Source organism: Mesocricetus auratus, unplaced genomic scaffold, assembly GCF_017639785.1.
Source record: "Mesocricetus auratus isolate SY011 unplaced genomic scaffold, BCM_Maur_2.0 Super-Scaffold_100676, whole genome shotgun sequence".
Lineage (NCBI taxonomy): Eukaryota > Metazoa > Chordata > Mammalia > Rodentia > Cricetidae > Mesocricetus > Mesocricetus auratus.
In genome coordinates, this window is record NW_024429266.1 from 145746097 (window position 1) to 145760652 (window position 14556).

Below are 14556 nucleotides of genomic sequence, written 5' to 3' on the forward strand. Positions count from 1 at the left end.
GTCCTCCCACCCTTGGGAGCTCTCTTAAAAAACCTTTTCCTGGCCTGGCATTGGTGGTACATGCCTTTAATCCCAGCACTCAGGAGGCAGAGGGATCTCTGTGAGTTCGAGGATAGCCTGGTCTACAGAGTGAGATCCAGGGCTGTTACACAGAGAAACCCTGCCTCAAAAAACAAAAACAAAAAAAAAAAAAAGAAAAGAAACCTTTGCTGCTTTGTCTCCATTTTTTAATTGTTGCTGTTGGTCGTTGGTTTTTGTGATCAATGGACCAGAGAATTTGAAGACAGGGAGATAAAATCAAGAGGCTGGATAGAAGATGGCACCCTTACCCTGAGAAGCTAAATTCATCAGCGTTGCAAAAACAAAAAACAGAAAAGGGCTTGGCAAACTGCAGGGAGAAGCCCAGTCACTTGCAAACTAACAACCCCAGCAAAGGGAAACATGAAGGTCAAGCTATACAGTGATTTAACGGAGGGAGCACCCTCTTAGCTGTACCGGTGCCGTTTATCTGCTCATTGTCTCTTCTGGCATTGTTTCTGTCCTCCCGAAGAGTGCTCCTTAGCGGGGTTTGCACCTGCTTACCAGGCTAAGCACAGCTTTTGTTTATTCTGGCTGAATCCTCAATTCACCTTCCTCTTCAAGGATAGCTATGCTGAATATTTAATCCTAACGTGGCAGTTGTTTTCTTTCCATCCTTTGAGAATATTATTCAATTATGGTCTGTTTACCCTTGCCGGTGATAAATTTGTCAGTTCAAAGGTTGTTTCTTTGTAGATGATATGGATTTGCCTTCTAGTTGCCTGGAAGAAAAATCCGTTTTGTTGTGTACATTTTCAAATACTGCAAAACAGAGAGAATACAATGAATGTTTTCATTTCCAAAATCTAGTTTCAAAAGTTGTCAATATTTATCTCTATTCTGCTCATCTCCCCCAAAGACCTCCACCAGACACAGCCCAGGCTAGCCTTAAAACCTATATGTATCTGGGGATGACCCTGCATTTCTGATCCTTGTGTCTTTATCTCCCAAGTGCTAGGATTAAAGGCAAGTACTGTCTTGCCTGGTTTAAGAGTTTCTGGGAATCATACATAGGCCTTTGTGCATGCTAGGCAAGCTCTTTACCAGCTGAGTGACAGCCCTAGTCCCAGACCACATTAACTACTATGCACAAAAACAAAGCTAAGCCATGTAATCACCATTCTCTGAAGGTTGAGTTAGGCTTGCTGGGGGGATCAAGCTGTGAGTCCAGGATGGCCAGAGATGAATACAAAGCACGACCTTGCAACCAACTAGACTGAGCTTGAGTGTGTGGGAACCAGTTGTCCTCCCCGTGAATGGAGGGAAGTGGAAACCTGCCATACAGGTTGGAGAGAAGAGTCCTGTCTCAGATGGAGGAGAAGAATTCACTCCCACTCCCTTTGGAAGAAGAGAGGCACCAACTTCAACGGCCTGAGTTCAGTTATCTGAAGCCAACTTGGATCCTGAAATATTAAATAGAAAACTCAGGGGAGAATGGGCAGATGGGGATATGTCTCAGTAGGTAAAGGCGCCTGACACCAAGCCTGACAGCGTGAGCTCCTTCCCCAGAACCAACTGGTGAGAAGAGAGAACGCTCTGAAAGTTGTCCTTGGGTCTTCAAACTTGTGTATGGCATATACGCCCCAGCTTGCCCCTTCCCACACACATTCCTTTCTGTTTTCCTTGGGCTCATCCTTGTCTTCCCCGTCCTCCTCCTCCTCCTCCTCCTCCTCCTCCTCCTCCTCCTCTTCAACTAGGGTTGTGTTGTGAGGTCCACACAATGACTGATCACAATGTAGATCAGGTTGACCTTGAACTCCCAGAAATCTGCCTGCCTCTGCCTCCCAGGAACTTCAGGCATGCTCTACCCAAATGGCTTTAAAAATATTTTTAAAGATTATAATGCTTTCTCTAATGGCAAAGTTTGGGAGATAAATGTTGTAAGATATAGTACAACACCTTTCTCTAAGAATTTCAAAATAATTAATTGTGAAAAAGTTAAAATATAGCTATAAAACAGAGCAGTGACTGAGTTGGCTTATCACCACCATGACAAAATACTTGAGGTGATCAGCTTAAAGGAGTAAAGTGTATTGGGGTTGATGGTTTTGAAGGTTTCAGTCCATGGCCTTGGCTCTGCCATTTCTAGGCCAGGCGGGGAGTATGTGGCAGACAAAGTTGCTCACCTCCTGGTGACTGGAATTAAAAAGAGACAGAGAGGCCCAGGAGGAGTTACAGTCCTTCCAAGGACCAGCACCCCTCAACTGGGTGCAACCTCCTAAGTTTGCATCACCCCCCAACAGCCTATGGAATTATGACACTGTCCAAAGATCAGTCTCTTGATAACATCATAGCCTTTAAGATCTGACCACTGTGAGTTCGAGACCAGCCTGGTCTACAAGAGCTAGTTCCAGGACAGCCTCCAAAGCCACAGAGAAACCCTGTCTTGAAAAACCAAAAAAAGAAAAAAAAAAAAGAAAAAGGATCTGACCACTTTCCAAAGCCTTGTCCTGAACACAGCTGCATTGGGGATTGAGTCCATAACACATAAGCCTTGAGGGGATACTTGGGATCCAAACCACAGCAGGAAGCAGAGTAGGCTTTATTGTGTGAGTTTTCTCTGGGGAGTTAAAAAAACAAAAGTCACCCCAGAGAGAACACAGACAGCAGAACAAAGTATTTAGTGATTCCAAAGTCCAACTTGTTGAACCGGTGAATTTACTGGGCTTTCTTACAGAGCATGGGTGAGGGGTTATTTACAGAATTGTGGGTTAACCGCCCCCAACAACCAGGCTACTAGAAAATCCTACCCCAGCCTGGATGATGATTTCCCCACATCCCCTCCACTAAATAAACTCACACTCTACTTGCTATCCCTTTTGTGTGCTGTTTTTATTGTCCCTCAAGAATTCTGGATCAAAGTCTACATCTAGTATCTCTTCTGTGGGTGACCATTCACAAATATTGCCCCTACTACACTGAGCACAACTAATAACTCTTCCTTCGTCCTCTCAACTACTAGGTCACATTCAAATTCTCCTAGCTGTCTCAAAAATGTCCTTTCATCTCCAGCCTGTTGGCATTGAACTTAGTAATTATGGTTCCTAAATTTCCTTTAATCTAGAATAGGCTTTCCCTTTCTTTAATTTCGTGTGATGACGACATGCTGGAAAACTGGATCAGTCATTCTGTGGACTGCCCTAATTTCTGGTTTGGTCTCTCACCTTCCTCATGATCCCACTTAACCTGCTTTTCTCTCCCCTCTGATGCTGCTACTTGGAGTGCAGTTCTCAGGGCTTGAGTAGATGATTAGAGGACAGTTCTCATGTTGGGAGACCCCTTTGGATCTGGACAGGTTTTTGTTTGTTTGTTTGTTTGTTTTTTGTTTGTTTATTTTTTCGAGACAGGGTTTTTCTATGTAGACCTAGCTGTTGTTCTGGAACTAGCTCTTGAACTCAGAGATCCACCTGCCTCCCCCCCCCGAGGCAGGGTTTCTCTGTATTGTTTTGAAGGCTGTCCTGAAACTCGCTTTGTAGACCAGGCTGGCCTCAAACTCACAGAGATCCACCTGCCTCTGCCTCCTGAGTGCTGGGAGTAAAGGCGTGCCCAGTTTGTCTTCTCTTTTTTAGACAGTTTCTCTATGTAGCTCTGACTCTCCTGGAACTCACTGGTCTCAAACTCACAGAGATCTGCCTTGCCCGCCTCTGCCCCACAAGTGCTTGGATCAAAGGAGTGTGCCAGCGTGCCTGGCTGAAACAGGAGGTGTTTTAAGCCATTGAACAGTTAACACAATAAGAAAGTAACATTAAGTTCTCAAAGGTGTTTTATTTAGCTAGGCGCTATGGCACGCACTTACAATCCTAGCATTAGGAGCGGGAAGCAGGGGAAACACAGAAACCTCATCTCAAAAGGAAAAAAACGCAGGGGCATGGGCACCCTGCATAAAAAACAAACAAACAAGCAAAAGACAGGAAAAGGATAAACAAAATGAATCCTTACCAGCACCTAAGTTTTATTCATATTCTATTTTCCTTTAGGGAATAGAGCCCAGTGCTTTATTTAAAAATTATTGAAGCTGGGCAGTGGTGGCTCATGTCTTTAATCCCAGCACTTGGTAGGCAGAGGCAGGTGACTCTCTTTGAGTTGGAGGCCAGCCTGGTCTACAGAGTGAGTTCCAGGACAGCCAAGGCTACACACAGAGAAATCCTGTCTCAGAAAACAACAAATTTTTTATATTATAATTTAATACAGCATTTGCCCTTCCCTTTCTTCCTTGTAAAGCCTCCCGTGTACCCTTCCTGGCTCTCCTTCAAACTCATGGCCTCTTTTCTCACTAACCGTTACTATCAATATAGCTTTTGAAATAATAGTAACCACATAAACTTTTTTGAATTTCCCATTAAGAATGGATATATGGCTTCATTGATGTTTTACTGGAAGACTGAATGGCCCAGATTGTCCTCATCTGTAGGGCATTCTGGTTGGTCTTTAACACTGGTGCCTACCCTTCCTTGTGTGCCAGCCAGCTGCTTCTCTCTGGTGTTTGTGGCTCCTATCTCCTGACTGGCTATTGGAACTTTCTGCTGCTGTGTTTGCATCTGCATGGAAGGATGTGACTCAGGCCCTTTGCGTGACTGTGACATCACCTTTACCAGCACAGATTATAACTGTCTGCTTTTTGAGAAGTCCTTTTGCAGTTTTACTTCCTGTACTGTGCATTGAATCCAGGACTCCATGAATGCCAGGCAAGCATTATCACAGTGCTACTGCAGGGGTCTCTGCGACCTCCACAGCCAGCAGAGTGACATCCAAGGGAGGCAAGAAGGCAGTTTGGTTCATAACGGCTAAGCCAGTGTTGGTTTAAACTCCAGTGGCTTATTTTATGCTTTTTTAAGAATTATTTTTTGGTTTTTTGAGATAGGGTTTCTCTGTAGGTTTGGAGACTGTCCTGGAACTTCTCTTTGAAGACCAGGCTGGCCTCGAACTCACAGAGATCCTCCTGCCTTTGCCTCCTGAGTGCTGGGATTAAAAGCGTGTGTCACCACCACCCAGCTATTTTAGGCATATTTAAGCACAGCACAATTTGGTGAAAACTTCCTTGGTGGTAACTCAATCACTTGTGCATATGAAACAAGTTAAAAAATAAAGATTGTATGTGACTTCATCAAAATTCATTGTGAAGTCCCTAAAGATTGGTTCTATAGACTTACTGAGAAAATCAAGCTTGTGGGCAGATCCAGTGTGGTATTTGACCACACAGATATCACAGAGGTCAACAGGTTATTATGCAGGTCTGCTCCCAGCCTTCTGGGTGTATTGCATTCCTTCTCTTGAACAACCCTGTGAGCTAACATTCTAGGCTCCCCTAGAGCTTATCTGTTAGCTCAAGGACCTCTCTCCCTCCTCCAAGTCCTTTTAAAGGTTCTAAAGTGGGGACAGAATGGCTCCTTTTGGGGCTGCATGATTATTATTGTTACTACTATTTATTGGACATGGTCTTTAACAGCCCAAGCTGGCCTCAAACTCACTGATGACCTTGAACTTCAAGCCTGCCTGCTTCCACGCCTGGAGTGTCAGTGGTACAGGCATGCACTGACACTACAGACTGATACAAGGGATTGAATCCAGGAACCCTTGCATGCTGGGCCAGTGCTCTTCAAACCAAGCCACATCCCCAGCCCCTGCCTGACGATTTTGTCCTGTCAGCTGCACATCTGGCTGAACACCCCCTCTGATGTAACCAGGAGGCTCACTCATTCTGTCGTGTTTCTAGCCTCTCTAGGCAGTCTCTCTTGTGTGGGTCTTGCTGTGTTTTCACATAGCACCCATAGCCGTCTGGGCGTCCAGGGTCATCTCCTACCTCTTTGGCACAGTTACTTCGAGGGTGGGGAAAGTTGCTCTGTGTCTGGGACATGAACACACCTGTCTATTTCACTTCAGCACAGGTGGGAGAGCATCTACTCACCCAACGAGGCCCAACACACAGTAAAGATACCTTAAAAGTCCATGTTAGAGCTGAGCATGACCCTTGCCTGAAATCCCAGAACTTCAGCTGTGGAGATAAGAGTGCCAAAAAGTTACTTAGAGGCCAACCTGGTCTCAGAGTGAACTCCAGGCCAGTAAGAGTTATGTAGTGAGACACTTGCCCTCCCCACAAATAAAAAAAAATATTCAAAAGTCAGGTGTGATGGGGCGCACGTATCATCCCAGCAGTTGGGAGATGGACAGAAGTTCACAGTCACCCTTGGCCGTACAGTTTGAGGCCACCACACCCGGAAGAGGAGGAGAAGGAAGGGGAAGAAGGAAGAGGAGGAGAAGGAAGGAGCAGAAGGGAGAGGAGGAGGAGGAGGCGGGGGAGGGTTTATCACTCAAGGGCTGAGCCCAGCCCTTCAGGACCCCTCCTGTTGTCCCTTGATAAACACCACCCTGTGCAAGGCCATCTACCGCTTTGGATTTCCTGCAGCGCTTGTCTCAGGTCAGCTTCTCAGGTTGGCCTTTCACACTCTGCCCTGTCCTCATCCCAAGTGGCCAACAGTTTTGCAACAGTTTTCCCACCCTCACCAAAGACTCAAAGCAGCATAACTCCCCGGAGGGGTTTCCTCAGTCACACTGACAGCCCAGGCTCCCTTACAAGGAGAGTGACATGAGTCCTTTGCTACTTTATGGTCTTCCCATTCCCTGTGGTAAAAAGCAGTTCACACCCACATCCTCGTCCAAGCACAGCTGCAGAGACTTCTGGCTCTGAATAATATTTTTAGGAAGTACCCCTCCCCCCCTCACTCTTCCCCAAGTGTGAAATAATCTGAATCACCCTTAGAAAATCCCAGATCCTGCTGGGTCTGGTGGCACACACCAAACTCAGAAGGCAGAGGCAGGAGGATCACAAGTTCCAGGCCAGTCTGGAAACAAAAACTACAAACAAACAATAAAGCAATCACTTTGAGTGAAATGTAGCAGTACAGAGAACCCAGACACATGGAGGCTGTTGTTTGCCCTTATTATTCATTCAAGCATTTGCTGATATGTTTATAGACACACGTAGATTTTTTGTTGTTGTTGTTGTTTTAAATGGGTTAATATCCAATTCTGGCCGGGCGTTGGTGGCGCACGCCTTTAATCCCAGCACTCGGGAGGCAGAGGCAGGCGGATCTCTGTGAGTTCGAGGCCAGCCTGGTCTACAAGAGCTAGTTCCAGGACAGCCTCCAAAGCCACAGAGAAACCCTGTCTCGAAAAGCCAAAAAAAAAAAAAATATCCAATTCTGTTGAGACATAGTTCTGGCTCCACTGCCCCAGCTCTGGGCACGTATAGTCCTTCCTGGTTGGTTCCTTTGTTTTTCTGGCATCCCCCAGGCCTCTTTCCCCTGAGGACATCCTTATTTTCCACTATTATAAAATGATCCAGGCTTGTCCTGTTTTCCTTTCACTGGTCCTGGAATCAGTGATTTCCCCAAGTCTGCAATGGGTGTGGTGTGTGGTCTCAACTGCTAATCTAGAGGAAGAGGCCCTCTGGAGGGTCTGCTCTTGCCAGCCACAGACAGCAAGTTGGCAAACTCTTGGCCTAGGGCCTCACCAGGCGAGCAGGCCAAGCTTCGGTGCCCTCTTGCGACTGTAGTCCTGAGCCAGCAGGAAGCCTGAACTTGCCAACTGCTTAGGCAGGAGGAAGGAGGGAAGGGGGCAGGAGTAGTACATCTGGGTTCTCTATGCCCCTTCCTGGAGGCTTCCTATTGCTGGGGAAAGCGGGGGAGGAAGAGGGCGGGAGGCGTGGACAGCTCAGCTAGAGAGCTGGTCAACATGAAACAAACTCTAATGGAGCGTGACAGATTCGTGGTAGTTGAAGGTTAATAAAGCACCCCCCGCCACACACACACACACACAGAGGGTTTCCCTGTATTGTTTTGGAGACTGTCCTGGAACTTGCTCTGTAGACCTCGAACTCACAGAGATCTGCCTGCCTCTGCTGGGATTAAGGTGCGTGCCACCAACGCCGGACAATAAGGAATTTTTCGTTTGGAAGACCTTGGGAGTCTACTGTCAGCATGGGAACTTCAGCCGGCTCAAGGGTGTGTGTAAGTGGCCTGGCTCTAGTTCGGGGAGTGGAAGCTTCTGAGTCTGCAGCCTTGGGTGAGTCCGCTCACCCTTCATATCTCAGCGGCTTCTCCCATACCATGTCCATCCGCAGGCTACCACAGTCCGTGACAATGGGCTAGCCCTCTCAAACTGTAAGCCAGTTCCAATCAAATGCTTTCTTTCATAAGAGTTGCCTTATGGTGGCTAAGTCCCAGCACTCGGGAGGCAGAGGCAGACAGAGCTATGTTTAATTCAAAGCCAGTCTTATCTATAAAATGAGTTCCAGGGCAGTCAGGGCTACACAGAGAAACCCTGTTTAGAAGAAGAAAAAAAGAAAAGAAAAAAGAAAGAAAAGAGTTGTCTCTTACAGCAATAGAACATTGACTAAGACATCTGGGTTACTGGATCCTGTTTCAAAAAATTAAAACCAAACAACTAAAGCTCTTTAAAAAGTTAGTAGCATTTAGATGGCCGATAAGCCAGTGTGAAGCCAGAGTGCCATAGGCAATAAAATCACTACAACTTTTTAAACTTCTGTTTGCAATTTTCCGGTTGGTGACTTCAGGGAAATGGCCTAAGCTCTCTGCTAGGGTTTCCTCACAGTGAACTGAGGGTAATGAGAGAAACTTCCTCACTCACATGGTTGTCTTGGGGGCAAAGGAGATAACACAGAATGTAAACAGGAGATTCTCAAACCCACAGGTTTAACCTTTACTCTCTAGGGCCCTCAAATTATATGCAGACAGTGTAAAGATTAGAAAGACAACACATTGCTGGCAGTGTTAATTTTTTTTTTGGTTTTTTTTTTTTTTTTTTTTTTTTTTGGAGACAGGGTTTCTCTGTGGCTTTGGAGGCTGTCCTGGAACTCGCTTGGTAGTCCAGGCTGGTCTCGAACTTACAGAGATCCGCCTGCCTCTGCCTCCCGAGTGCTGGGATTAAAGGCGTGCGCCACCAACGCCCGGCTGGCAGTGTTGATTTCTGGGTGGTATTTTTATTTTTCTTTATTTTTTATGTATTTTCCAAATAAGTTAAAATTTTTTTAGACAAGGTCTCAATGTAACTTAGGCTGGACTTAGGATGTTCACTGTGTAACGAAGGATATTCACTGTGTATCCAAGGATAGTCACTGTGTATCCAAGGATGATCATAAGGGCATGCCTCCTCACACCCAGTTCATGTGGTGTTGGAAATGGAAACCAGGGCTTCAGGCATGGTAGGCAAGCAGTCAAACTCAACCCAAATCATGGAGATGGCCCTGAGTTTGATTCCCTAGAGCCCAAGTAAAGCTGGGTGTGGTACAAAGTATTCATTTGGACTTCTAGTGCTTTTACTGTCATACAAAAGGTGGGGAAAGAAGAATTCTGAGGAGCTCATGAACCAGCTAGCTCTGTGTCTAGGAGAAAAACAACAGAGACCCTATCCAAAATGTATAAGGATTGACTCTGGAGGACAGACAGGCAGACAGACAGACACACAGACAGACAAACACACACACAGACACACACACACACACACACATACACACACACACACACACCTACTGTGGGAGGCTGATCTGATGGGCTGTGGTGGAGTGTTCCCAACAGTCCCATTTCTCTGCTGATCTCATCACCACCTCTTGTGTTCCTGGTAGAGTATGTGGCCTGGCAAGCAGAAATTTGGGCTATCTGGGAAATAAAGGCTAGCACCATGAACCTCCTAACAAAGGAAGGAAAATAATAGAACTAGGCAGGGCAGTGGTGGCACACGCCTTTAATCCTAGCACTCGGGAGGCAGAGGCAGGCGGATCTCTGTGAGTTCGAGGCCAGCCTGGTCTACAAGAGCTAGTTCCAGGACAGCCTCCAAAGCCACATAGAAACCCTGTCTCAAAAAAACCAAAAAAAAAAAAAAAAAAAAAAAAAGAAAGAAAGAAAAACCCACTACCACCGCCAACAACAACAAAATAGTAGAACTAATAAGATTGAGGGAGGAGAGTGGGAGCTAGCAGATAAAGTATCTGTCTTAACAGGAAGGCAATAGATAATGGCCACTGATAAATTTAGATATAGCCACAGAAGCAACTTATATAGTTAGGTGAAGTCAACCCCAAGGTCTGGAAACACAAAAGGCTTTATGAGGTATACTGTAACATGAAAAAAATAAAAGACCCAGAGACTGATATTGGGGTTTGAACTACAAGCTGAAGATCAGAAAAGTAAAGCAGACAGCCACTAGCTCTTACCACTACCTCAGGCTGAATGGGCTGATCCTGCTGCCTCTCCTCAGCGTGGAGAATCCTGAGCCTGAATGCCTCCCTATCTTCAATGTGGCTGGAGAATGAATGCCTGATACTGACTACTGAAGACCCTGCTCCTATCTTTTAGACTCCTCTGGTGCTGGGATTAAAGGCATGTGATCCCAGGTGCTGAGATCTTTGTGTGAGCTGTTTCTCTTTAGGATTGGATCACTCTTGTGAAGCTCTGAGTAGCCTTGGACTCACAGAGATCCCTCTACCTCTTAATCCTGAGTCCTAGGATTAAAGATGTGCACTATCACCTCCTGACCTCTACAGCTTGTGGCGGACTTTGTTTTCTGAATCCTCAGGCAAGCTTTCATAAATCATAAACAATGCATCACCACAGTATACCCTCAGAGGTGTGTAGCTCAGTTGTAGAGAGCCTTAGTGAAGTCCTGGGGTTGATCTCCAGCATACCCTGGGGGATGCTGGTACAAGACTGTACCTCCAGCCTCAGGAAGACGGAGGCAGAGTGATCAGGGGTTAAAGGTTATTCATATTCAAAGTCACTCTGATGTACATGAGATCCTGTTTAAGAAAACAAACACAAGTATGTCTGGATTAAAGATGGGCAAAGTGGTACTGATCTGGAATCCCAGCAGGCTGGAAGGAGAGGCAGGAGATCAGGAGTTCAAGGCCAGCCTATGTTACACAGGACTCTGTCTCAAAATAAAAATAAGTTGATAAAGGGTCCGCATGGTGGGAAATACTTTCAATGCTAGCACTCGGAGACAGAAGCAGACTAATTCTCATGAGTTTGAGGCCAACCAGAGTTATGTGATAAGACCCTGTCTCAAATAACAATTTAAAAGTATTACTGTCAAGATGACTCAGCAGGTGAGGCAAGTGCTTGCTGTAGAGCCTAGTGACCCGAGTGGATCCTGTGAAGAGAACTGGGATTGTACTCTGACTGCTACACACATGCACACACACACACACACACAGGCACACACGGGGGGGGGCTATAGGACCAGACACGACAGACAGATGCTTTTTAAATCTTATCAATTTTGGTGGGAGAGGATGGGCAACAGTCAGTTTACATGTGGAGGTTTGAGAACAACTTGCTAGAATTGACCCGCTCCTTCTATCATGTGGGTCCTGAGGATCAGACCCAAGTCAAGTGTGGTGGCAATAGGGGCCGCCTTGGAGCTTCCTGTCTTGTTTGTTTTTTGGCATGCGTATATTATGTACACATTATTGAAAAAATATTCTAGGCCAGGCAGTGGTGGCACATGCCTTTAATTCCAGCATGTGGGAGGCAGAGGCAGGAGAATCTCTGTGAGATCCAGGCCAGGCTGGTCTGCAGAGAGAGAGTTCCAGGACAGCCACGGCTACACAGAGAAACCCTGTTTCAAAAAAGCAAAGCAAAAACAAAACAAAGCTCATTTGTCTAGGCTCTGAAAATTAACAACAGCAAAAAGTAAAGGCTCACCATGTAGCCCAGGCTGGCCTTGAATTTGCCTCCAGAGTCCCAGGATTACAGGTTGTGCTCCCATGACTTTTTTGTTATGAATCTTAGGCAATTTTATCTAACCTATAATTCTGTCTTCTGGAAAACCAAATTCACATACAGGGTGGCTCTGAAGATGAAGGGAGGTAATATACATACAGCTAATGAGTCAGTGTTGGGCAACTCCTGCTGAAATTCAACATCTGTAATTATTACCCATTATTTTTATAATGAGCCAAATGCTCTGGCTGTATTCAGGACACAGTGCACAGTAGACATGTATGAATGGATTCAGATGCTGAAGATTAGTTTTGTATTAGAATGCTTGCCTACTACAAGCAAAGCCTTGTGTGAAATATAACTTTAGCATAAAAAATTTGTGAAGTTTTTGTTTGTTTTGGACAAAGTCTCACCATGCAGCCTTGGCTGTCCTGGAACTCACTATATAGACCATGCTGGCTTCAAACTCAAAGATCTGCCTGCCTTTGCCTCTCAAGGGAAAGTGCTGGGATTAGAGACATGCACTACCACACCTAGCTTGAGTTTTTGACAGGATCTGACTTGGTGTCTTGCTTGGTCTATAACGCCCTATGCAGACCAGACTAGTCTCCAAGTTATAGAGATCTTTCTGCCTCTACTTCCAAAGGGCTAGGATTAAAGATGTGCACCACCACTCCCGACCACACAAAAAGGTTTTAAAGACGGCTGGGTTGTGAGTTAGAGGATGTTCAGGTCTACCATGTGAGCACCTGATCTAAAAAAAGAAAAATATTAAAACTGTGGTGTCGACTTAAAAAGAAAATCTGTCGTGGGGGAGCCCATCTTTAATCCCAACACTCAGAAGGTGGAGACAGGAGAATCCATGAGTTCGAGCCCTGGTCTATATAGCAAATTCCAGAACACCCAGGACTGCATAAAAGGACCCCGTCTCGAAAAAAAAAAAGGTTGTTTGTTTGGAGCCCACGCCAGTGACTTCTCAGCTCCAAGTCATCACCTATCTTCAACTGCAGTGTCAGCAGAGGCTGTAGTGCTGGCGGTCACGTGGAGCGGCGGGACGAAGGATGGGGGGGAGCGTGTGGGATTTAGAGCGTTTCCGGAGTCGTCATCTACCTTCAAACCATGTTGATGAGGTCTTCGGAGTTGCAAGGGCTTTTCGGGAATAGAGGAGCTCACATGAAAACCTGGGACTGCCCATGTAGCGCGGCGAGTCGTTGTGCAGAGGTCCCGTTTTTCCAGCTGGGGTCGCTGCCAAAACAGGGCGGGGCCTTGGTGGTAGCCACGCCTCCCTCTCTGCAGAGGCTGTTGGCGGCCTTCATCGGTTGCCCCCTCCGTTTCTTCTCTAGCAGCTTCGCACTGTGCATTCACGAATCCGGGGGCGAATAAGGCGTGGCCAATTTCCAATCCCCGCCCCAAATCCCAGTCACCTTTTAATACTGCAGTACTAGCTTGGGGGTCGGCCAGAGGGCTGGGCCAGTGAGGGTGCCCCGCCTACATCTTTGCAGAGGCCGCGCCCCTCTCAGTGTTTCTAAAGCTCCAAGGCAGCTCTACAGGCTGGTGGAAACGGGGGGCGGGGCCTGGGCGGGGCCTGGGTGGGGCGTGACGTCGCGGGGCGGCCGGCCTCCCGGGAGGTGGGGCGGCGGGGAGGCGGCGGCCCTCTCGGCCCAGGCCATCCCGCAGCTGCGGCGGTCGGTGCGCTGCAGGCAGCGCCGGGAGCCGGCTCCTAACAGCTTCCCGCGGCTGCCACCTCTGTCAGTCGGTCCCGGGGTCAGAAATGGCCCTGGTGCGAGACACAGAACCGGCGGCCGGGTCCTCCCGCTGGCTGCCCACGCACGTCCAGGTGACGGTGCTACGGGCCAGCGGATTGAGGGGCAAGAGCTCAGGGGCCGGCAGCACCAGTGACGCGTACACGGTGATCCAGGTGGGCCGCGAGAAGTACAGCACCTCGGTGGTGGAGAAGACGCAAGGCTGCCCGGAATGGTGCGAGGAGTGCTCTTTCGAGCTGCCACCTGGAGCCCTGGATGGCCTGCTGCGGGCACAGGAGGCAGATGGGGCTCCTGCGCCCTGGGCCTCGGGCCCCAATGCCGCCTGCGAGCTGGTGCTCACCACCATGCATCGCTCGCTTATCGGTGTGGACAAGTTTCTGGGCCGGGCCACCGTGGCTCTGGACGAGGTCTTCCGCGCAGGCCGCGCCCAGCACACGCAGTGAGTCTGGGAGCTGGGAGGGGGTGCAGAACGGTTGAAGGCCTAACTGGGCGGGGCTGGTGGGACATCGGGACCCCGACCTCGCGCTCAAGGACACAAACCGACACATTAGTTGTTACTTCTTATTTTGAGGGCCCCTGACTGTCTCCGAAACAACGGTGGGGGCCTGGAAGGCCTGATGGAGTTGGCATAGTGACCAAGCGTTAGGAGTACATGGCCAAGGAAAGTTCGGAATGGGATTCTGAGGCTGTAAAGAATTCAAGGAGGGAAATTTTAGGACTTCGGGTCCTTCCTTCCTATCCTCAAAGAGGTGCCTAGCTTGTAGTGGAGTGGAGAGATGACTGTCTCACCTTGTAGACTCAGCAAGGTGAGGTTGTTATCTTCTAGGGCAAGAAAGGTAATGCCCCAGATAAACCTAGGAGTTACACAAAACCTAGGAGTTCTTGAAAGTATAGGGATGCCTTTCACCATCTAGACATGCTCTCTGACTCTGTGTCTAGGGTACCAGAACGGAGAGAAATGGGCGACCTCTAAGAGTAGG

At 47.6% G+C, this 14556-nt stretch overlaps 1 protein-coding gene and 1 long non-coding RNA gene across 4 annotated transcripts in view; one reads left to right on the plus strand and one right to left on the minus strand.

Moving 5' to 3' along the window:
- Positions 1–216: 216 nt before the first annotated feature.
- Positions 217–13425, minus strand: LOC121136638. The gene is made up of 3 exons (XR_005873679.1): positions 12924–13425; positions 1197–1481; positions 217–840 (listed from the first exon to the last, which is right to left on the minus strand). It is a non-coding gene; the product is annotated as an uncharacterized LOC121136638 (long non-coding RNA).
- Positions 13426–13451: 26 nt separating this feature from the next.
- Positions 13452–14556, plus strand: part of Rab11fip5 (RAB11 family interacting protein 5) — a 37147-nt gene continuing 36042 nt past the window's right edge. For all 3 annotated transcript variants that reach the window (XM_005071071.4, XM_013114218.3, XM_005071072.4), the window contains exon 1: positions 13452–14015. In XM_005071071.4, coding sequence (XP_005071128.1) covers positions 13585–14015 — 431 coding nt within the window. In that variant the 5' untranslated portion in view covers positions 13452–13584. The remainder of the gene's footprint in view (positions 14016–14556) is intronic.